The sequence below is a fragment of the Pleurodeles waltl genome, chromosome 6, assembly GCF_031143425.1.
Source record: "Pleurodeles waltl isolate 20211129_DDA chromosome 6, aPleWal1.hap1.20221129, whole genome shotgun sequence".
NCBI lineage: Eukaryota > Metazoa > Chordata > Amphibia > Caudata > Salamandridae > Pleurodeles > Pleurodeles waltl.
In genome coordinates, this window is record NC_090445.1 from 1,598,562,764 (window position 1) to 1,598,586,282 (window position 23,519).

General features: G+C 45.8%; 1 protein-coding gene across 2 annotated transcripts in view; it reads left to right on the plus strand.

Annotated features, from left to right (window-relative positions):
- The window catches only part of PAXX (PAXX non-homologous end joining factor), a 92,746-nt gene that overhangs the window by 58,900 nt on the left and 10,327 nt on the right, over window positions 1-23,519 (plus strand). Inside the window, exon 6 of one of the 2 annotated variants that reach the window (XM_069241446.1) lies at window positions 3,952-4,317. The exons of the other annotated variant lie outside the window; for it this stretch is intronic. Coding sequence (XP_069097547.1) covers window positions 3,952-4,196 — 245 coding nt within the window. The 3' untranslated portion in view covers window positions 4,197-4,317. Of the gene's footprint in view, window positions 1-3,951; window positions 4,318-23,519 lie in introns of those variants that run through there. 2 annotated transcript variants of the gene reach the window in all.

The window sequence follows — 23,519 nt, forward strand, 5'->3', positions numbered from 1 at the left end:
AAAACAAGATTTCATGACTGCATTAGATCTCAACTATGCTTATTTTCATATCCCCATACCTCCAGCTCATCGAAAATACCTAAGGTTTTTAAAAGCTGGAAACCACTACCAATTCAAGGTTCTTCCATTTGGCATAACAACAGCTCCAAGGGTTTTCACAAAATGTCTAGCGGTAGTAGCAACTTACCTAAGAAGACAACACATGCATGTCTTTCCTTATCTAGACGACTGGCTAATAAAATCAAGCAATATTATACAATGTCAGCAACACACTCAATACACAATAGAAACCCTACACACATTAGGGTTCACAATCAATTACCAAAAATCATATCTTCAACCAGCACAGGTTCAACCTTACCTAGGTGCTATTTTCAATACCCAGAAAGCATTACCCTATCCAAATACACAAAGGATACAAGCCTTTCAAAATCTCATATCACAGAAACAGCCAAATCAACATTACACTGTAAGGTTTATCATGAAACTATTGGTAATGATGGCATCCTGTATAGCAATAGTACCACATGCAAGATTAAACATGAGAACACTATAAAAGTGCCTCTCACAGCAATGGTCTCAAGCACAGGGTCAGTTGCAGGATCTAGTGTTGTTAGACCGCCAAACACACAAATCTCTTCAATGGTGGAATCACAACAATTTAATAAAGGGGCGGTCATTTCAGGACCCTGTGCCTCGGACCACAATAACAGGCGCATCAGGGATAGGTTGGGGAGCTCACCCCAATAACCTTACCATACAAGGGTACTGGAATTCAATACAGTTAACTAATCACATAAACCATTTAGAATTGTTAGCTGTGTTTCTTGCCCTAAAAGCTTTTCAACCCCTTCTCGAGCACAAAACAGTTTTGATAAAAACAGACAATATGACAACAATGTATTATCTGAGGAAACAAGGATGAACACATTCATGTCAACTGTCCCTTCTAGCTCAAAAATTTGGAAATGGGCAATTCACAATCACATTTACTTGTTAGCGGAACATACATCGGGATACACAATCAGCTAACGGACCTGCTAAGCAGGACACAGCAACAGATACACGAATGGGAGATTCACTCTCAGGTACTTCAACAGTACTTTCAAATCTTGGGAACACCAGAAATAGATCTATTTCGCAACAAGCAAAAATGCAAAATGCCAAAACTTCACATCCAGACACCCACACCCTCTGTTCAAGGGCAATGCTCTATGGATCAACTGGTCAGGGACATTTGCTTACACTTTTCCCCCCTCTCCCGTTAATTCCATTTCTGGTCAATAGACTGTGTCACACCTCTCTCACCATGATACTCCTAGCCCCCACATGGGCACAGCAGCATTGGTACACAACACTCCTAGATCTGTCAGTAGTACCTCATCGCAAACTTCCAAACAGACCGGATTTGTTAACACAAAACAAAGGTCAAATCAGACATCCCAATCCCAGTGTTCTCAACTTAGTGATTTGGCTCCTGAAGTCCTAGAATTGGAATACTTACACCTTCCATTGGAATGTATGGAAGTTCTAAAACAGACATGCAAACCTACAACTAGGCAATGCTATGCAAACAAGTGGAAACGTTTTGTTTACTACTGTCACCCCAAAAATGTAGACCCACTTAAAGTATCAATACAATATATTGTATGCTACCTGCTTCATTTACAAAAAGCAAATTTAGTTTTTTCCTCTATTAAAATTAATCTTACTGCTATATCAGCATACTTACAAACTATGCAACATAGTGTTCCTGTTATTAAAGCCTTCATGGAAGGACTTGCATGTATTATTCCACCAAGAACCCCGCCAGTTCCTGCTTGGAATCTAAATATTGTACTCAAAAGATTAATGGGACCACCATTTGAGCCCTTGCATTCATGTGATATTCAATTTCTGACTTGGAAATTTGCTTTCTTAGTAGCAATTACTTCATTAAGAAGAGTTAGTGAAATACAAGCATTCACTCTGGAGGAACCTTTTTTCCAAGTACACAAACATAAAGTAGTACTTAGGACAAATCCAACATTTTTGCCAAAGGTAGTTTCTCCTTCTCACATTAACCAAACAGTGGAATTGCTGGTCTTCTTCCCACAGCCAGACTCAACTGCTGAAAGAGCTCGTCATACTCTTGACCTTACAAGAGCTCTAATGTACTATGTTGATAGAACTAAAGAGTTTAGAAAAACTAAACAACTTTTAGTTGCTTTTCAGCAACCACATAAAGGAAATCCTATCTCTAAACGAGGATTAGCTAGATGGATTTGTTAAATGCATCCAAACATGTCACATTAAAGCAAAAAGACAACTTTTAATAACACCTAAGGCACTTTCCACTAGGAAAAAAGGTGCTTCCATAGCTTTTCTAGGTAACATACCAAGGGCAGACATACGTAAAGCTATCACATGGTCCACTCCACATACATTTACTAAACATTACTGTGTGGGTGTATTTTCAAAGCAACAGGCCAATGTTGGTCAAGCTGTACTTAGAACTTTATTTCAAACTACTTCAACTCCTACAGGCTACTCACTGCTGTTTTTGGGAGAAGGACTGCTTTTTAGTCTATGCATAGCATGTGTATCTGCAGCTACACATGCCATTGAACGGAAAATGTCACTTACCCAGTGTACATCTGTTCGTGGCATGTAGTGCTGCAGATTCCCATGCACCGTCTCTCCTCCCTGGAAGCCTGTAGTCGTTGCAGTATTTATTTGTACATATGTATATGTAAAAGTATATGTAAATGTGTGTGTATAAATATATATATTTATATATATACATATATATATATATATATATATATATATATATATATATATATATATATGTTCGATGGCATGTGTAGCTGCAGATACACATGCTGTGCACTGTTCCTGCAATCTAGTGTTGGGCTCGGAGTGTTACAAGTTGTTTTTCTTCGAAGAAGTCTTTTCGAGTCACGGGACCAAGGGCCAGATGTAGGTAGGAAAAAAATTGCGAGTCTTTGCGACTCGCAATTTCTGACTCGCAAACAGGTATCCAGCAAGAAGAAGCGACTTCATTTTGCGACTCGCAAATGAAGTCGCACTGCAGATTGCGAGTCCGCTGTTTGCGAGGTCGCTTTTTGCATGTTCGTTTTTAGCGAGGTCGCAAATTGCGAGTGGGTGTCGCAAATTGCGACTGTGCCGCAAATTGCATGCAGGTGCAGCAGAACACTCTGGAAAACACTTCCTGGCTCTTGATGATGACATCACAGCCAGGAAGTTAACAAATACACCTGGGAGGAGGGAGGACCACACCCATTTCCAACTGCTGAACAGCCAACAGGAGGAACAGCAGCAACAATGGAGGAATCAGGCAGAAAGAGGAAAATCACATTTTCTGAAAAGGAACTGGAGGTGCTGACGGATGAATGCTGCCAGCACCATGATCAACTTTTTGGAAGAGCAGCCCTCAGTGTGCCTGAGTTGGAGAAAAGGAGGATTTGGACGGAAATCCAGGAGAAGATGAATTCAATGGGGGTAAGCCACAGGAACATAGATGAACTTAAAAAAAAAGATGGTATGACCTGCGCTCCAGGACGAAGGAGAGGGTGGCAGAGCCCCTCCGGGAGATGAGGGGCACTGGAGGAGGCCCATCTACCGTCCCACCACCCACACCCATGGAGGAAAGAGTGTAAGAGACCCTGGAGCCAGAGGCAGTGTCTGGAATAGGAGAGCCGGACACGTCAGCGCCCGGACCATCAACCAGTGAGTACCATGAAACATGCATGTACACACATCTGCCATACCCCCACCCACCTAGGACACAGCAGCATGCACAACCAAAATAGCTCCATTTCAGAGTAGCAACCACCAGAATGGTGCAGTATGGGCAATGTAGTACAGTAGGCAGCTGATAGGCAACAGTTTATTAGGAAGCATTCAACAGATGGTAGATACTGACAGTGTGTTCCCTATGTCCCACAGGTCTCCCACAAGACACCACCACCAGCCACACCGTCCAGGGTGCAGAGGTCACCAACCAGGCAGCACAGGACCCAGGAGCAGCCACCACAGGGACCTGCACCACCCGACCACCGTCCCCTCCAGATGCACCAGTGGCCATAGTGGAGATAGACCCAGCACCCGGTCCCAGCCACAGTGCCAGTCAACAGGACACAGATGCTCCACCACGTCGCAGGCGACGTGTCCATGTCCCTGCAGTGTCCTAGGGAGATGTAGGGGACTCCTCCATGTCCGCCGCCGAGGCAGCACTCATCGAAGGTCAGCGCCTGCAGACAAGGCAAATGAGACTGATTTCAGGGGCCATGCGGCGAATGGAGAGGAATGAGACAACAAGACTGGCACAGGTCCCCACAGAGCTACAAAACCACAACAGCCATGTAGGTGACCTTGTGCTCTCCATCAGGCGACTAGTGACTGAACTTGTTACGGAGACGGAGAGTGCAAGGCGCCGTGACCGCCAACTAATCCACCGTCTAGACCGCATGGCTGCCTCCATCGTCCGCTTGGCTGTGAATACTACAGGGCTGTCACGCCGCACAGTCAGTTTACAGGTCGACATGGGCCACTTTGCCAGCGATGTGGCTCGCAGCCTGGGACGGATAATCCATGCTGTGGACATGATGGAGGCACGACAGGTGGCTAGGGGCGCGGCAGACACGCCGCAAGACAGTGAGGAGGGCTCTACTATAAGTAGTGCATCTGCCACAGACACCAGGGTCTTGCGTAGTGGCAGTGCACGGCAGGGATCTGCCGACGCTCCAGGCACCAGCCCTGCTGGGCGTCCCAGGCGTAGGATGTGAGCTACGCACTTACAAACAATGGAGGCACATGAGGTTAATGTGTCCTCATAGCAGGTGGACTTTGACAGCCCCTGATCAATAGTTCATTTCAGTAGTTTTTTGGTTCACTTCATTAAAGTTCTTGTTTGTTCCACTTCACACCTGGGCTCTTTGTGTGATATCCGTGTGTGTGCTGACAGTTACCATGTACCTTCCATAGTATTGGATTGCAATGTGGTCCCGTCTCTGTCTGCCTTGATTTGCAATGCTTCTATCCCCATGATGGCGATGTGGTAGCTCTTGCTCTTCATCCTCTGAATCTGGGTCTTCAGGGGTGAGATGTAGGCCACGTCTGGTGGCAATGTTGTGCAGTTTAGCGCATGCGCCAACGATCTTGAATGCTGTTATTGGGGAATACTGGAGTGCACCTCCACTTCTGTGGAGGCATCTGAATCTTGCCTTCAACAGTCCAAAGGTCCTCTCTAACATTTCGGGTCCTCCTATGTGCACTGTTGTATCGCCTCTCTGTCTCATTGCTGGGTGTTAAGTACAGGGTAAGTATCCATGGTCGTAGTGCATATGCACTGTCACCTGTTTGGCAAAAATGAACAATGTTAGCTGGGCATGGATGGATTCCACATTGACCTGTGTGTATGTCTGCAAGGTGTATTCAGCTATACCTAGGAGATATCTGTCTCCAAACTCCCCACGTTCTAGGCGTTGGTGTATCCCACTGTGCCTGAAAATGTAAGAGTCATGTGTACTCCCTGGAAATTTGGCTACCATGTCAGTGATAACATAATGGGCGTCACATACCACCTGGATGTTCAGTGAGTGGGTACACTTCCGGTTGCGGAACAGATATTCCAGATTTGCAGGAGGGCATATTTGTATATGTGTCCCGTCTATACACCCTATTACATGCGGGAAGTTGGCAATCCTGTAGAATTCCAACTTGGTGCTGTTCATTTCGGCCTCATTCCTGGGTAGGTATATGTATCTGGACATGAATGTGAGTATGGTATCTAGGAATGCTCTGAAGAACCATGAGAGTGCACTTTGAGATACCCCACCTGCCACAGCAATGACCCCCGGATAGCTACCCGAGGCCAAGAGGTGCAGTGAGCATAGCACTTGCACATGTGTGGGGATGGCGCTGCCGCGCACAGTCTGGCATTGAAGCTACGGATTGAGTAGATCTATTAATTCTAATATTGCTGCACTGCTGAGTCTGTATTTATCATAGATCTCCTCCTCAGTTTGTTGGAAAAGTGTCTGTCTGGTTCTGTATATCTTCTCCTGTCTCTGGCTCCTCCTCCTCATCTGCTGTGCGGCGTGGGCTCTCCTCCTCCTTGCTATTACATATATCTCCGCCATCTTGAGTAACCCAGGTGCCTTCTGGGTCTCCTTTTATAGTTTGGTTCTGGTTACCACCTGCTCGGAGTTAGTGGTAAATTGGAAGTGCAAAATGGGCTTTTTGCGACTAGTCGCAATTTGCGAGTGGCTTTTTCATATGGTTTGCGACTCGCAAATTGCGGCTTCCTAGTCGCACAATGGGGTGGCAATTTTTGCGAGTCGGTAATGGCTTGCGGCGCAGTTTGCGATTCGGAAATGGGGTTTTTGCATCCCATTTCTGATTTTGCGGGGTCGCAAATTGCGATTCGGGCCATTTGTGACTCGCAAAATTTTGCTACATCTGGCCCCAAGTGTCTCCTCCCTTTCAGCTTCATTGCGCATGGGTGTCGACTCCATCTTAGATTGTTTTCTTTCCGCCATCGGGTTCGGACGTGTTCCTCTTCGCTCCGTATTTCGAATCGGGAAACGTAAAAAATTATCGAAAATTAATCGGTATTGTTTACGTTCGGCACCGGTTTAGTTTTATCACATCGGCACCAACATCAAGACCTCTTCGGCGGCCCTTTGGGGACTTCCACACCTCATCAAGGCCTGGTCGGCCCGGCCACACCCGTCATCTAAACTAATGGACTGGACCCCCTTCTGTTTCTGTCCTAAGTGTCACGCCAAGTATCCTTATACAGACCAGCACCGGGTCTGTAACCTGTGTTTGTCGCCCGAACACAGAGAGGATACTTGTGAAGCTTGCCGAGCGTTTCGATCCAATAAGACCGTAAGAGATCGACGTGCAAGACGACTACAAATGGTGTCGAAACCGAAACAACATCTCAACGTCGAGGATATCCATTCAAGAATCTGACTCGGATGAATCCGACGGTGATCGACCTCCGACGGCGCGGCCAAAAGTGAGTACACCTGCCCCGTCCCACACCCAAGGTCACAACAAAAAACTAAAGGCCATGGGGACGCCACTGCCGGAAGGCCATGGCTCAACCCACAGAAAAGAAGGTGACCAAGTAACATCGGCACCGAAAAAGGGCAAAGATTTGCCGAAGACTTCCGACTCCGGTCGAGGAACCGGCACCGAAAAAAGTCAGCATTGAGTCGAGCAAGCCACGAAAAAGCTTGTCGGAACCGAAAAAGACAATTTCGATAGGAATTTCGGTACCGAAAAAAACGGCTTCGGAGCCGAAACGTTCTTCCTACACTAAAAATCAAGGACTTTCTCTGTAGCTCAAAGAAAAGCACAGATTTGAGCAGGAACTGGATTTAGAAGAACATGACCAAACACAGCAAAGGTTAGAAATCCAGAAAGACACAGGGAAGATACCAACCATCCCTCCACTCAAGTCAAAAAGAAAACTGGCTTTTCTCGAGACTGAGATGCAACCAAAAGCCAAAGTGGTTAGAGAAAAGTCACCACCACCACATTTCTCACCACAAACATCCCCACTGCAGTCACCACAGGTGTCACTAGTGGGTACACCAATGGCACAGTCACCCACACATACTGGGATGACTCAAGATGATGCAGATCCCTGGGAACTATACGACCCACCTATATCGGATAACAGCCCAGAGTGCTATCCAACCAAGCCTTCACAGCCAGAGGTCAGTACAGAGCAGCAACATTCCACAACTTAACAATGCACTCGGAACTGGTGGAGGATGATTTCCTGTTCAACACTCTGGCATCCACGCCTGCATCCTACCAAAGTTTACCACTGTTACCGGGCATGCTTAAACACGTACAACATGTCTTTCAAGAACCTGTAAAAGGGCGAGCCATCACGCCAAGGGTTGAAAAGAAATATAACCTCCCCGTCAGACCCAGTGTTTATTACTCACCAGCTCCCTCCAGACTCAGTGGTTGTGGGGGCTGCAAGAAAAAGGGCGAATTCACAATCATCAGGGGATGCCCCACCTCCTGATAAGGAGAGTCAAAATTGGACGCAGCGAGGAAAAGAGTGGCATCGCAAGCAACCAATCAGTGTCGAATTGCAAACTCACAAGCCCTACTTGCCCGCTACGACAGGGCGCACTGGGACGAAATGCAAGAGATCATCCAGCATGTGCCCAAAGAACACCAAAAACGTGCAAAACAAGTGGTCGAAGAAGGACAGGCCATATCAAACAACCAAATACGGTCTGCCCTAGACTCTGGTGATACAGCAGCACGGACTGTCAACACAGCTGTAACAATTCGAAGGCATGCATGGCTGCGAAGTTCTGGATTTAAACCAGAGATTCAACAGGTGGTATTGAATATGCCGTTTAATCAACATCAGCTATTTGGGCCGGAAGTCGATACCGCAATCGAAAAAATGAAAAAAGACACGGCCAAAGCCATGGGCGCGCTCTACTCCTCACAATACTGAGGGACATTTAGGAAACCACAGTTTAGGGGAGGGTTTAGACAACAGCCATCAGAACCATCCACCTCCCAAACAAAACCCACCTACTAGTCTCAGTACCAGAGAGGGTGGTTTTGTGGTTCCTACAGAGGACAATTCCCAAGAGGAAGAGGGAAATTTCAGCCCTCCAATCCAAGCCCTAGCAAACAGTGACTTCAATGTCACAATGTAGGAAGTTGGCTCTGTATGTACTATTTCAAAGTAAGAAATAGCATTCACAGAGTCCAAGGGTTCCCCTTAGAGGTAAGATAGTGGCAAAAAGAGAATTCTAATGCTCTATTTTGTGGTAGTGTGGTCGAGCAGTAGGCTTATCAGAGGGTAGTGTTAAGCATTTGTTGTACACACACAGGCAATAAATGGGGAGCACACACTCAAAGACAATTCCACCCCAATAGGTTTTTAAATAGAAAAATATATTTTCTTAGTTTATTTTAAGAACCACAGGTTCAAGATTTACAAACAATACTTTAAATGAAAGGTATTTCACTTAGGACATTTAGGAACTTTGAATTAGCAAAATAGCATATACAGTTTTCACACAAATGGCAATAAGCTATTTTAAAACTGGACACTGCAATTTTCAACAGTTCCTGGAGGAAGTAAGTGTTTGTTAGTTTTGCAGGTAAGTAAACCACCTACAGGGTTCAAAGTTGGGTCCAAGGTAGCCCACCGTTGGGGGTTCAGAGCAACCCCAAAGTTACCCCACCAGCAGCTCAGGGCCGGTCAGGTGCAGAGGTCAAAGTGGTGCCCAAAACACATAGGCTTCAATGGAGAAGGGGGTGTCCTGGTTCCAGTCTGCCAGCATGTAAGTACCCGCGTCTCCGGAGGGCGGACCAAGGGGGTTTTGTAGGGCTCCGGGGGGGACACAAGTCAGCACAAAAAGTACACCCTCAGCAGCACGGGGCGGCTGGGTGCAGAGTGCAAACAGGCGTCGGGTTTGTAATAGGATTCAATGGGAGACCCCGGGGTCTCTTCAGCAAAGCAGGCAGGCAAGGGGGGGGGGGGCTCCTCGGGTAGCCACCACCTGGGCAAGGGAGAGGGCCACCTGGGGGTCGCTTCTGCACTGGAGGTCGGATCCTTCAGGTCCTGGGGGCTGCTGGGGCAGAGTCTTTACCAGGCGTCGGGTTCTTTGAAGCAGGCAGTCGCGGTCAGGGGGAGCCTCTGGATTCCCTCTGCAGGCGTCGCTGTGGGGGCTCAGGGGGTTCAACTCTGGCTACTCACGGGCTCGCAGTCACCGGGGAGTCCTCCCTGTAGTGTTGGTTCTCCACAAGTCGAGCCGGGGGCGTCGGGTGCAGAGTGCAAAGTCTCACGCTTCCGGCGGGAAACGTGTGTTCTTTCAAAGTTGCTTCTTTGTTGCAAAGATGTTTCTTCTTTGGAGCAGAGCCGCTGTCCTCGGGAGTTCTTGGTCCTTTTAGATGCAGGGTAGTCCTCTGAGGCTTCAGAGGTTGCTGGACCCTGGGGAACGCATCACTGTTGCAGTTTTCTTGAAGTGGGGAGACAGGCTGGTAGAGCTGGGGCCAAAGCAGTTGGTGTCTCCGTCTTCTCTGCAGGTTTTTCAGCTCAGCAGTCCTTCTTCGTCTTAAGTTGCAGGAATCTAGTTACCTAGGTTCTGGGAGCCCCTAAATACTCGATTTAGGGGTGTGTTTAGGTCTGGGGGATTAGTAGCCAATGGCTACTAGCCCTGAGGGTGGCTACACCCTCTTTGTGCCTCCTCCCTGAGGGGAGGGGGCACATCCCTAATCCTATTGGGGGAATCCTCCATCTGCAAGATGGAGGATTTCTAAAAGTCAGTCACCTCAGCTCAGGACACCTTAGGGGCTGTCCTGACTGGCCAGTGACTCCTCCTTGTTTTTCTCATTATCTCCTCCGGCCTTGCCGCCAAAAGTGGGGCCGTGGCCGGAGGGGGCGGGCAACTCCACTAGCTGGAGTGCCCTGGGGTGCTGTAACAAAGGGGGTGAGCCTTTGAGGCTCACTGCCAGGTGTTGCAGTTCCTGCAGGGGGAGGTGAGAAGCACCCCCACCCAGTACAGGCTTTGTTACTAGTTACAGAGTGACAAAGGCACTCTCCCCATGTGGCCAGCAACATGTCTGGTGTGTGGCAGGCTGCTAAAACTAGTCAGCCCACACTGGAAGTCGGGTGTGGTTTCAGGGGGCATCTCTAAGATGCCCTCTGGGGTGTATTTCACAATATAATGTACACCTGCATCAGTGTGCATTTATTGTGCTGAGAAGTTCGATACCAAACTTCCCAGTTTTCAGTGTAGCCATTATGCTGTGGAGTTCGTGTATGACAGACTCCCAGACCATATACTCTTATGGCTATCCTGTACTTACAATGTCCAAGGTTTTGCTTAGACACTGTAGGGGCATAGTGCTCATGCACCTATGCCCTCACCTATGGTATAGTGCACCCTGCCTTAGGGCTGTAAGGCCTGCTAGAGGGGTGACTTATCTATACCTATAGGCAGTGTGAGGTTGGCATGGCACCCTGAGGGGAGTGCCATGTCGACTTAGTCATTTTATCCCCACCAGCACACACAAGCTGGCAAGCAGTGTGTCTGTGCTGAGTGAGAGGTCTCCAAGATGGCATAAGACATGCTGCAGCCCTTAGAGACCTTCCCGGGCATCAGGGCCCTTGGTACCAGGGGTACCAGTTACAAGGGACTTACCTGGGTGCCAGGGTGTGCCAATTGTGGAAACAAAGGTACAGGTTAGGGGAAGAACACTGGTGCTGGGGCCTGGTTAGCAGGCCTCAGCACACTTTCAAATCATAATTTGGCATCAGCAAAGGCAAAAAGTCAGGGGATAACCATGCCAAGGAGGCATTTCCTTACACTTCCCCCAACTCATATCACTGGTGGGGGGGGAGATTAACCAAATACAACCACAATTGCACACATATTACCACAGACATGTGGGTCCTATCAATTATCCAACATGGTTATTGCATAGAATTCACAACATTCCCTCCAGATGTTCCCCCAAAACCGCACAAAATGTCTCCACAACATTTAGACCTATTACAAATAGAGGTCCAAGCACTGCTACAAAAACAAGCCATAGAGCTAGTACCATCTCACCAGAAAGGAACAGATGTTTACTCCCTGTATTTCCTTATCCCGAAAAAAGACAAAACGTTAAGGCCGATCTTAGATCTCAGAACACTGAATCTTTTCATCAAATCGGATCATTTCCACATGGTAACACTTCAAGACGTAGTTTCCTTACTAAAACAAGGGGAATACATGACAACACTGGATCTCAAGGATGCGTATTTTCACATACCCATCCATCCATCTCACAGGAAATACCTCAGGTTTGTAATTCAAGGCAAACATTACCAATTCAAAGTGTTGCCGTTCGGAATAACAGCCCCCAGGGTATTTACAAAATGCCTAGCTGTAGTAGCAGCACATATAAGGAGACATCACATGCACGTATTCCCATATCTGGACGATTGGCTAATAAGTCAACACTCAACAACAATGTCACGTTCACACGCAATACGTAATAGATACTCTACACAAACTATGGTTTTCTATCACTTACCAAAAATCTCATTTACAACCATCCCAAATACAACAATATTTGGGAGCAACACTCAACACACAAAAAGCAACTGCCACTCCAAGTCCACAAAGGGTGCAGTCGTTTCAAAATATGACATCAAGCATGCAACCAAACCAACAATACACAGTCCGGTTTGTCATGAAACTATTAGGCATGATGTCCTCATGCATAGCTATTGTCCCAAACGCAAGGCTACACATGCGGCCCTTACAACAGTGCCTAGCAAAACAATGGACGCCAGCACAGGGTCAACTCCAAGATCTAGTGTTGATAGACCGCCAAACTCATTCTTCGCTTCAATGGTGGAACCCTATAAATTTGAACAAAGGGCAGCCTTTTCAAGGCCCAGTGCCTCACGCCATTATCACAACAGACGCATCCATGATTGGGTGAGGAGCACACCTCAACAATCACAGCATACAAGGTCGGTGGGTAACCAGCAAAAACAACTCCACATAAATCACTTGGAACTGTTAGCAGTCTTTCTAGCAATAAAAGCCGTTCAACCCCTTCTAGCCCACAAACACATTCTTGTCAAAACAGACAATATGACAACAATGTATTATCTAAACAAACAGGGGGTGGGACACTCGTCACAGCTGTGTCTCCTAGCACAACATATTTGGCATTGGGCAATTCACAACAACATTCGCCTAATAGCACAATATATACCAGGCATTCACAATCAGTTAGCCGACAATCTCAGTCGAGATCACCAACAAACCCACAAGTGGGAAATACATCCCCAGATCCTACAACATCACTTCCACCGCTGGGGACACCAAACATTGATCTGTTTGCAACAAAATAAAACGCAAAATGCCAAAACTTTGCGTCCAGGTATCCACACCCTCAGTCCAAGGGCAATGCTCTATGGATCAGCTGGTCAGGGATATTTGCTTACGCTTTTCACCCTCTCCTGCTCATTCCTTATCTGGTCAACAAACTGAGTCAAAACAAGCTCAAACTAATTACTTATCGCACCAATGTGGGCACGGCAACCCTGGTACACCACACTGTTGGACCTATCTGTGGTACCCCACATCAAACTACCAAACAGACCAGATCTGTTAACACAACAACAGATCAGACACCTGAATCCAGCATTGCTCAACCTAGCAATCTGGCTCCTGAAATCTTAGAATTTGGATATCTAAACCTTTCTAAGGAATGTATGGAGGTCATTAAACAAACAAGAAAACCCACAACCAGACATTGTTACGCTAACAAATGGAAAAGATTTGTTTTTTTTACTGCCAGGCTAATCGGGTTACGCCACTAGACACCTCCACACAAAACATTGTAAGTTATTTACTACACTTACAGAAGTCCAATCTAGCCTTCTCTTCCATTAAAATACATATCACTGCAATATCTGATTATCTGCAGATTAAACATACAAAATTGCTTTTTAGAATCCCAGTTATTAAAGCCATTATGGACTAAAAAGAATCATACCCCCAAGGACACCACCAGTGCCTTCGTGGAATCTTAATATTGTGTTAACACGAAACAATTTCGAAAAACAAAACAATTGTTCGTAGCTTTCCAAAAATCACATGCGGGTAATCCCATATCCAAACAGGCCGTTGCCATGTGGATTGTCAAATGCATACAAACCTGTTACCTAAAAGCTAAAAGAGAATTACCCATTACTCCAAGGGCACCCTCCACTAGAAAGAAAGGCGCCACAATGGCTTTTCTTGGTAATAAACCAATGGCAGAAATTTGTAAGGCAGCCACTTGGTCTACGCCTCATACATTTACTAAGCATTACTCTGTAGATGTGTTAGCAGCACAACAAGCCACAGTAGGACAGGCTGTACTAAGAACATTATTTCAGACAACTTCAACTCCTACAGGCTAACCACCGCTTTTGGGGAGATTACTGCTTTGTAGTCTATGCACAGCATGTGTATCTGCAACTACACATGCCATCGAACGGTAAATGTCACTTACCCAGTGTACATCTGTTCGTGGCATGTTGCCCTGCAGATTCACATGCGCCCCCCCACCTACCCGGGAGCCTGTAGCCGTCTTAGTTGCATTGAAATTGTATATATGTAAATAATTTTGACATTAATATTCTATGTACATACACATTTACTCCATTGCATGGGCACCTCTAGTATCCTTACTCTAACAACTCCTACCTCCACCTCTGCGGGGAAAACAATCAAAGATGGAGTCGACGCCCATGCACAATGAAGCCGAAAGGGAGGAGTCACTCAGTCCCATGACTCGAAAAGACTTCTTTGAAGAAAAACAACTTGTAACACTCCGAGCCCAACACTAGATGGCAGGAACAGTGCACAGAATGTGAATCTGCAGCGCTACATGCCACGAACAGATGTACACTGGGTAAGTGACATTTTCCATACATATCAGACATTGCACACTGCAAGGAAAACATACTATCATTTTCACAATTTTGAATGCATGGTATAATAGAGCCATCTTAAGGTTACTTGTGCGTACTACAGGTGTACGTTACAATGCAAATGCATTTCCAGTGCTTATTTTAATTTTGCACATTAAGGGCCAAATGTAGGTAGGTAAAAAATAGCGAATCGGAAATAGCGACTCAATGCGAATCGCTATTTCCGACTTGCAAAACCAAATGCCATAAAGACTCGCCATATCAAATTGCAAGTCGCAGAGGTGTCACACCGCAATTTGCGACCTCCGTGACCTCGCTACAAGCGAGGGTGCAATTTACGCAAAGGGTGTGGTCCGCTGTCACAAATTGCGACTGACTCGCAAATTGCCTGCAGGTGTAACAGAACAGTTGGGAAACCCACTTCCTGCCTCTCGGTGATGACATCAGAACCTGGAAGTCACCAAATAGAACTGGGAGGAGGGAGGAGCACACCCAGCCCAAACTGCAGAGCCACACCCAGGTGAGAGGAGCTGCAGCAACAATGGAGAAGGAGACAGGCAGTGCTGGCAGGAAGAGAAAATTAAAGTTCTCTGACAAGGAGGTGGAGGTTCTAACGGAGGAGTGCTGCCTGCACCATGACCAACTCTTTGGCAAGGCAGCAATGAGTGTCCCTGACACTCCACAGAAAAAAATTTGGCAAGACATCCAGGAAAAAATTAATGCAATTGTGGTAAGTCACCGCACCCTAGATGAAATCAGGAAGAGGTGGTATGACCTTCGCTCCAGGACCAAGGAGAGGGTTGCGGAGCGCTTGAGGGAGATGAAGGGCACTGGATGAGGCCCATCCACTGTTCCACCACCTACAGCCCTGGAAACCATGGTGGAGACAACACTGGAGCCGGAGGCTGTACTGGGCATAGGAGATGTAGACAGTTCAGCGCCTGGAACATCAAAAAGTGAGTACCATGATAGATGCTTTCACACCCACACCCACAAATGCACTATACACACGCAATCCCAGTACACAGCAGCAGGAACTACCAGGCTAGCTCCATTCCAGTCTAGCAACCTCTAGAATAGTGCATTATGGGCAACATAGTACAGGAGTCCAAATATTGGCAATTGTTTATTATGAGTCAAAAAACAGATGTGCGAGACTGACCGTGTATCCCCTATGTCCCACATGTCTCTCACAAGGCCCCCCCATCAGTGAACACGTGCAGGGAGAGGAACATGGGCCCGACCCACAGGAGGAGGCTGCCACTGACACAGCATGGCACAGCAGGACACCACCCATGGAAATTCCACCAGAGTCCCTGGAAGATCCTGCACAGGAAATGGAGGCAGCAGTGGAAGCACCAGGGCCCAGGGCTACAGAGAGGCACACACAGCCAGCAGCAGGAGCAGTGCGCAGACGCTGCCGCAGAGTGCAGTCTGTGCACAGGGAAGATGTTGCAGACGTTGAGTTTGCGGGACTTGAGACATCACTAGTACAGGGTCAGCGCCTGCAAAACAGACAGTTGAGGTCAATAAACATGATCCTTACAAGACTGCAGACCAAAATGACCCATGGGATGGCTAATGCACAATCAGTTCCAAACTTTGAACACACATCTGGGGAACCTGACACAGTCCATCAAATTATTGGTCAGGGAACTGGCAGCAGACAGGGCATGGCGCAGGGAGCGCAACACTGCAGCCCGGTTCGACAGACTTGCAGCATTCATTGGGCAACTGGGTCATTTTGCTGGTGATGTGGCACGGGGACTTGGCCGCATCAGCCATGCGGTTGACATAATGGAGACCAGACAGGCTGCAAGGGGCACAGGGGATACCCCGCAGGACAGCAAGGAGGGCTCTACCATAAGCAGTGTGTCTGCCACTGATGCACGTGTGCTGCGGAGTAGCAGTGCACGGCAGGGCTTAGGGGACCCACCAGGAATGAGTCATGGTGGCTGCAGTCGGAGGAGGCTGTGAGCCACTGACATGTACTATTACTGAGGCACATGCAATTAATGTGTCTGATTTGACTGTTTACAATTCCAGACTGTGGCATACTGCACATTTCTCATGACATCATAGTTTAACAATAAAAAGGTTTTGTTTGTTTCACTACATAACTGGGCTATATGTGTCTGACATTAGTGAGTGTGGTCACGGTTGCCACGTACCTGCCAAAGTATTGGGTTGCAATGTGGTTCTGTCTCTGTCTGGGGCATGCTGGAGTGCACCTCCACTTTTGTGGAGGCATCGGAATCTTGCCTTTAACAAGCCAAAGGTCCTCTCGACTACAGTTCTGGTTCGCCGATGTGCAATGTTGTATTGCCTCTCGTTCTGATTGCCAGGTGTTAGTTATGGGGTGAGCATCCATGGTCTCGGGGCATATGCACTGTCGCCTGTTTGACAAAAAAGGCAAAATTAGCAGGGCATCACAGGGTTACACAGTGACCTGTATGTAAGGCTTCAGAGTGTAGTCACCAATACCTAATAGATATCCTTCTCCAAACTCCCCACGTTCTAGGCGTTGGTGTATCCCACTGTGCTTGAATATGTACGAGTCATGTGTACTCCCTGGATATTTAGCTACAATGTCAGTAATGACATTATGGGCGTCGCATACCACCTGGATGTTTAGTAAGTGGGTACATTTCCTCATGCGGAACACATATTCCAGATTTGCAGGTGGGCATATTTGTATATGTGTCCCGTCCACACACCCTATTACATGGGGGAAGTTGGCAATTCTGTAGAAGTCCAACTTGGTGCTGTTGATTTCTGCCTCATTCCTGGGAAGGTATATATATCTGGACATGTGTGCGAGTATGGCATCTAGGAAACGTCTGAAGAATCGTGAGAGTGCACTTTGGGATACCCCACTTGCCACAGCAATAACCCCCTGATAGCTACCCGAGGCCAAGAGGTGCAGTGAGCATAGCACTTGCACATGTGTGGGGATGGTGCTGCAGCGTATAGTCTGTCGTTCAAGCTGAGGTTTCAGCAGTTCAATAATCTCTAAGATAACAGCACTGCTCAGTCTATATTTGTCATAAATCTCTTCCTCAGTTTGTTGAAATAGTGTCTGCCTGGTTCGGTATATCCTCTCCTGTCTCTGTCTCTGCCTCCTCCTACTCTGCTAGGCAGTCTGGACTCTCCTCCATGAATCATGTACAGTTCAGCCATTTTGAGTCACCCAGATGCCTTCTGGGTCTCCTTTTATACTTTGGTTCTGGTTACCACCTGCTCTGAATCAGTGGTAATCTGGGTGTGCAAAATGGGCTTTTGCAACTAGTCGCAATTTGCGACTGGCTTTTGCATATGGTTTGCGACTCGCAAATTGCGACTTCCTGATTGCAGGTCGCAAAACCAGGTCGCAATTTTTGCGAGTCGGTGCTGGGTCACATCGCTATTTGCTAATCGGAAATGGGATTTTTGCATCCCATTTCGGATTTTGCGGGGTCGCAAATAGCGATTCGGGCATATGCGACTCGCAAAACTTTGCTACATCTGGCCCTAAGTGCCCAAAAACTCCAAAGAGTCTGTATAAATAGTAGATAATAGATTAAAAAATATATAAAAACATGCACTGCTCATTAACAAATGTACATTCTATCTAAAAATTCAGTGTAAGCTTAAAACAAAAAGAGGGAAGGTTAGCACGCAAAGAAAAAAAAACCTTACTGGTTATTTTAATGAGAACACAAGTGTGACCATGCTGTGTTTGAACATTGAGATCTCGCATGGTTGGAGCGAAACCTCAGTGTGCCATCCTCTTTGGGACTGTGTAAGCATTCATTTATTCACATTGATGGAAGCTAACGGCCCTTTGGAAGGCAAATTCGTAATAAATCTATGCTATGAATATACTTTTAAAATGTTAATTTCATATCGCAGCATATGTCCCACTTTGGTTGTATGCTGATGCAGAGGCAACCAGAGCTCAGATAAAGGTTTGTTGCAACTCCATGCAAGCCAGAGCAGAGAGACTGGTTTGAGGCAGCTCAATGCCACACACAGCTGAGATGGAGGTTTGACGCAGCTCTACACAAAGCCGAGCTGAGATAGTGGTTTGACGCCACTCTGCATATGCCACCCTGAGAGTGGTTTGATACAACTCTCTGGAAGCCAGAGCTGAGTTAGGGGTTTGACACAGCCCTACGCCAGCCAAAGCTGAGATAAAGGTTTGACACAGCTGTACCCTAGCCAGAGCTGAGATGGGTTTGGCGCAGCTGGATGTAACCCAGAGCTGAGATACAGGTTTGACACAGCTTTACGCCAGCTAGAGTGGAGATAATGAGTTGAGGCGGCTCTGTGCAAGCCAGAGCAGAGAGACTTTTTTTTAATTGAGTAGCTATATAAATTACAAGATGGATACAAAAAAGATCTATGAAAATCAGAATATGACTGTCTTGGTTGACATTACGAAAAATATGAAATGAATAAACATGTTCTTCCATATATCAGTGACCCATATACAACAAAAAGGAATGAAAATTCTTACATTCAACTGATATTCAGAGTATGAAAAAGTGCAATAATACATAGATACATAACATCAAGAATTCTCAGTAATCAAGAGGTAACAGTCTTAAAGTGACAGTGCATTGTGCAAAGATAAGCAAAATAAATAAATGCGGGTCCTTTCCAAACCCATCTTACAGTAGCAAAGTGCATCATTGAAGGCTATGTCTGAAAATAAAGGTGTAGAAATTAGGATATTAGGAATATTGAACATCCTATTAAAAAGCTAATAGACATAGTCAAACAGTAACAGAAATACATATATAACAAGCATTTGCAATGCAAGGGGTCTCTCATTTGCTTGTGTTAGAGCTATAAGCATTATAAACACCTAACCGGACTTTTCTTGCCACATAAATTGAAAATGAAAAGTAATACAGTTTCAAGCGAGCCGAATCAAAGCGCCACTGCATCAGCGTGAAGGAGCACACAAAAGGAAAAAGAAGTTCGCTTGCACTGAAAAGTATCGGCAAAAGTGCAATTAGCCATGTAACTGGGCAATGTCCAAGGCGGTAACTAAACCACCCCAAGGGAGGGCAAACGTAAAGCATTTACCAACAAAAATACAGGATTTTTGAAGGGCAAGTCCCTGAACGATTTATAGTGATGGGTGTGCGGTGGGCGTGGTTAAAAGCCCAGATACATACCAACACGTCAGAAAAGCAGCGCTTGCGCGGCGTTCCCAAGATCAGCTCTTTAGCCGCGACCGTCCGCACCGCAGTTGCGGTGTATGGGAGAGAGGCGTGACAAGAGCTGGTCGAGGCTTCAGTGTGAGGCCACAGATCGCAGTAGAGGATGGAGTAAGTGTTTGCCCCCACATCGGTTAATCGCCTTTAAGCAGCTGATCAGTGACTCAAAGACAATTTGGCCCCCACGTGCAGAGGTGAGTGCATCCTCGTTGCGAGGAGTCAGAGCAGGTTTGCACTTTCTGCCGTGAGGAGTTGTAGATTCAACTAAGCTGGCCCAGAGGGATAATGAATGTCACTGAACTAGGCAGGCCCGGGAGGACAGAAGTAAGAGAAAAGAGGAATCGTGCTAGTAATCCCTATTAACCCCCTAGTAATCTATGGCATGACAGCACAACTGAACTCAAATCTGTGCAATCTGTGCTACCTGGAATTGAACAAGAGGGGACCGCCCAGGGAGAGTCAGGGAAAGCCATTCTGGATACCATTTTGTTGGAACTCAGGGAATTTAAGCTTTCACAAGCACAAGAGATTGCAAGTTTTAGCGAGAGATTAATCAAAATTAAGGAAAATATGTCAGAGCTGCCTATTAGATTAAAAGAGGCTGAATCTAGAATATCAGCCATCGACGATGAGATGCATTCAATCCAGCTTAATATGAAAAAGAAAAAGGGTTATCTAGAAAATATGGTACATGAGTTGGAGAACTATACAAGACACTCTAATTTTTGCCTGGTTGGCATCCCAGAGGGGAGTGAAAGCCAGCATATGCCTTAGTGGGTGGATTCTCTGATCAAGGCCCATGTGTTGCCTGACTTTGCTGGGGATTTGTCTATCATGAGGGCCCATCATATTCCAGGTCAGCGTGCACCTAATTTGTCGTCCCACGCGCCATACTGGTGCATTTCGCTGATTATCATATCAAAGAACAGAACCTTTTTAAAGCAATTGAAAAAGGGTTTACTACTTTTAAAAAAAATACCCAGTTTCAAATCTTTTCAGACATGTCGGCCTCTGCAGCAAGTCGCCGTAAGGAGTGGTTAAGACTTTCCAGCATCTTTAGGAATTGGGGTGCTCAAGCCTTGGTGCTACAACAGTTGCAGTTGAAAGCACTTCAAAAAGGGCAGTTTCATCTCTTTATGAATGTAGAAGAAGCCCAGGAGCTTCTGTCTAAGATGTTGGGTTAATGTTTAAAAAACACTTGTTGAATTTCTCTCTGGGCTTTTCTTTTTTTTTTTTTCTCTCTTGCGTCGGCCTAAATTTTGGTTAGATGTGTGGGTGCAGGAGTGTTAACTAGGGGTGTGGGGGTGTCAAGGGTAGCCAGGTGCAATAACATGGCATCACAGGAGTTTGACCAAGGGAGAGGGATAATGCAGGCAATTTCCTTCACATTTGGGGGTCGGGCACTGGGTTGTTTGAGGATGGGGTTTTGGGTAGGGAGTCGGAGCACAAGTAGTGAATTGAGCAGCATTAAGGAGAGTTTTGATGTATGGTTTGGGAGCAGGAGACTATAGGAAAGGCAAGTACATTTGTAGCAATAGTAGCATTATTAAATATATGGATAAAATGAAGTTGTTTTTGTGCAATGCCAATGAAATGTGGAATAGACGTAAATTCTGGGGTCTGATGCGGTGGCTGTCCTCCTTCAGTCCAGGACTTCTATTTCTTCAGGACACCCACCTTAGAAATAATATGCCTACACTTCATATCCCGAAGAAATATTCTGATGCCTATTTTGCCTCAGCTGGCGCTGCAGTATGGTGGTTTTTTTTCTTTCTTTTTTGTTTTTTTTGGGGGGGTGAGTAGTGGGGGGAGGGATTGATTGTAAGGGTATGCAGATATTCAGAGATCCTGGGGGCAGATGGCTTTGGTTAGAAGTGATAGTGCAGGGCTCCCTCCTGAACTTGGTTAATTATCATGGTCCTGTTAGTGATGAGACAAATTCACTTACCCATTTACATACTCTTGCCGTGGGGGTAGAAGGGCCCATGATCTTGGGGGGCGATTTTAATTATATCCAGGATCTTGTTTTAGACACCTAACTGTAATAGAAAACAATTCAAGCCAAAACCCAAGAAAGTTCTGACAATCATGACCCAAGATTTTCAGTTGGTAGATCCCTGGCGTCTTGATCACCTTGGGGTGGCTCAGTACACCTGGTTCTCGCATAGTTTTAAGACTGCGCCGCAGCGGGATTATTTTTTTGTATTTTTTTTTTTTATTTCTAGGGCAATTAGATGCAAAGATTCTGTAATCTGGGCAAACGCACGTTCAGATCATTTGGTTGTGTCAATTACAGTCGACCTAGGGGGATCTCTTCTAGAGAGAGATAGCAGTTCGATAGGTCTCCGCTGACGGATGGGAACTGGCTTGAATAAGTAAGGCAAGTTATAAAAAGTGTTTTCAGATCAACCGGAATTCAGCCACAGACTTTACAGTCCGGGAAGCTTTTAATGCAACATTGCGGGCTAATATTATAGCTTATAAAGCAAGTAAGAGCATGCTGCTTGCTTTATGAATTGAAGTATTACAACGCTTAGTAAGCTTGGCCACGGGCACCATCCTAGAGACAGGACGCATGGTGAGGTCTAAAAAGCAGTTGTATGAGGCTAAGCAGAATCCTAGGGATTTTTTTTATCCTGGAAGAAATAAACAATTCTAGAAAAACAGCATATAGGTAAAATTCTGTCCAGCTTAAGTCATATTAAACAGGATGAGCATAGGGTCAGCCAAATCGTTAATCCTGTCACCCAGGAGTTAGTAACAAAGATGAGGAAGCTGTCCAGTTCTTTTTACAGCATTATAAAAGCCTTTAGGAGGACACTTATTCCGTTCCTTTCTCTAGTACAGAACAGTATTACAGCTCAGTACACTTACCTCAAATGTCAGACACCCTAAAAAAAATATTTTTTGCTCAAATAATGGCTAAAGAGATTGCAGAAGCACTTCAAAAGATGCCCAACGCTAAAGGGTGTGAACATGATTGGATACCATCTTAATTTTATAAGGCTTTCGCAAAAGAATTGAGTCAGTTTTTAGTAGATCTGTTTAACTTAATGAGGTGAGATTACCTCAACCTTTAAAGAATGTATCACAATTATATTCAACAAATGTCAACTGATATCGCCCGGTAAGCCTACTAAATGCAGGTTATAAGCTTTTAACGAAAGTCTGGACTGACCGCATGATTCCAGCAGGTGAAATTTGAATTCATAAGGGTCAGATCGGGTTTATTTTAGGTAGGCTCATGGCAGCCAATACTATTTTTTTAATTCAGGCAATAGATTATTTTACAAACAACCAAATTAGTGTTGTGGTTGTTATGATAGACGCTCAGAAGGCATTTGACTTGGTCAACTGGTAGGCTCTTTTTTAAAGTATGCATAAACGCGGGTTTCCCGCTCATTTTATAACGATGCTTAGAAATATTTACCAGAACGCTCAGGCGAGGATTAATGACAGTCAGAGGGACGCTGAAGATCAGTAGAGGCCCCGGCAGTGGGGCCTTTTGTCCCCGATTTAATTACATTTGTTATTGAACCCTTAGCTGAGAGTATACACAGAGTGGGGTAAATGTATCCACCTGTGGAAGTGATGTCAAAAATAAAATTATTTGTGGATTATATAATCTTTTATTTGAAAGCTGATCCAAAGAATATATAGGGGTTCTGGATTCGATTCAAAGTTTACAGACCTAGGGGGATATAAGGTTAAGGAAGAGAAATCGGAATTACTTCTATTTAATATGTCCCAAGTAGTCCTCCATCCGCTGTCCAGCATCAGGCCAGTCTGCAGAGCCCAATACATTTACACATATTTTGTTACTG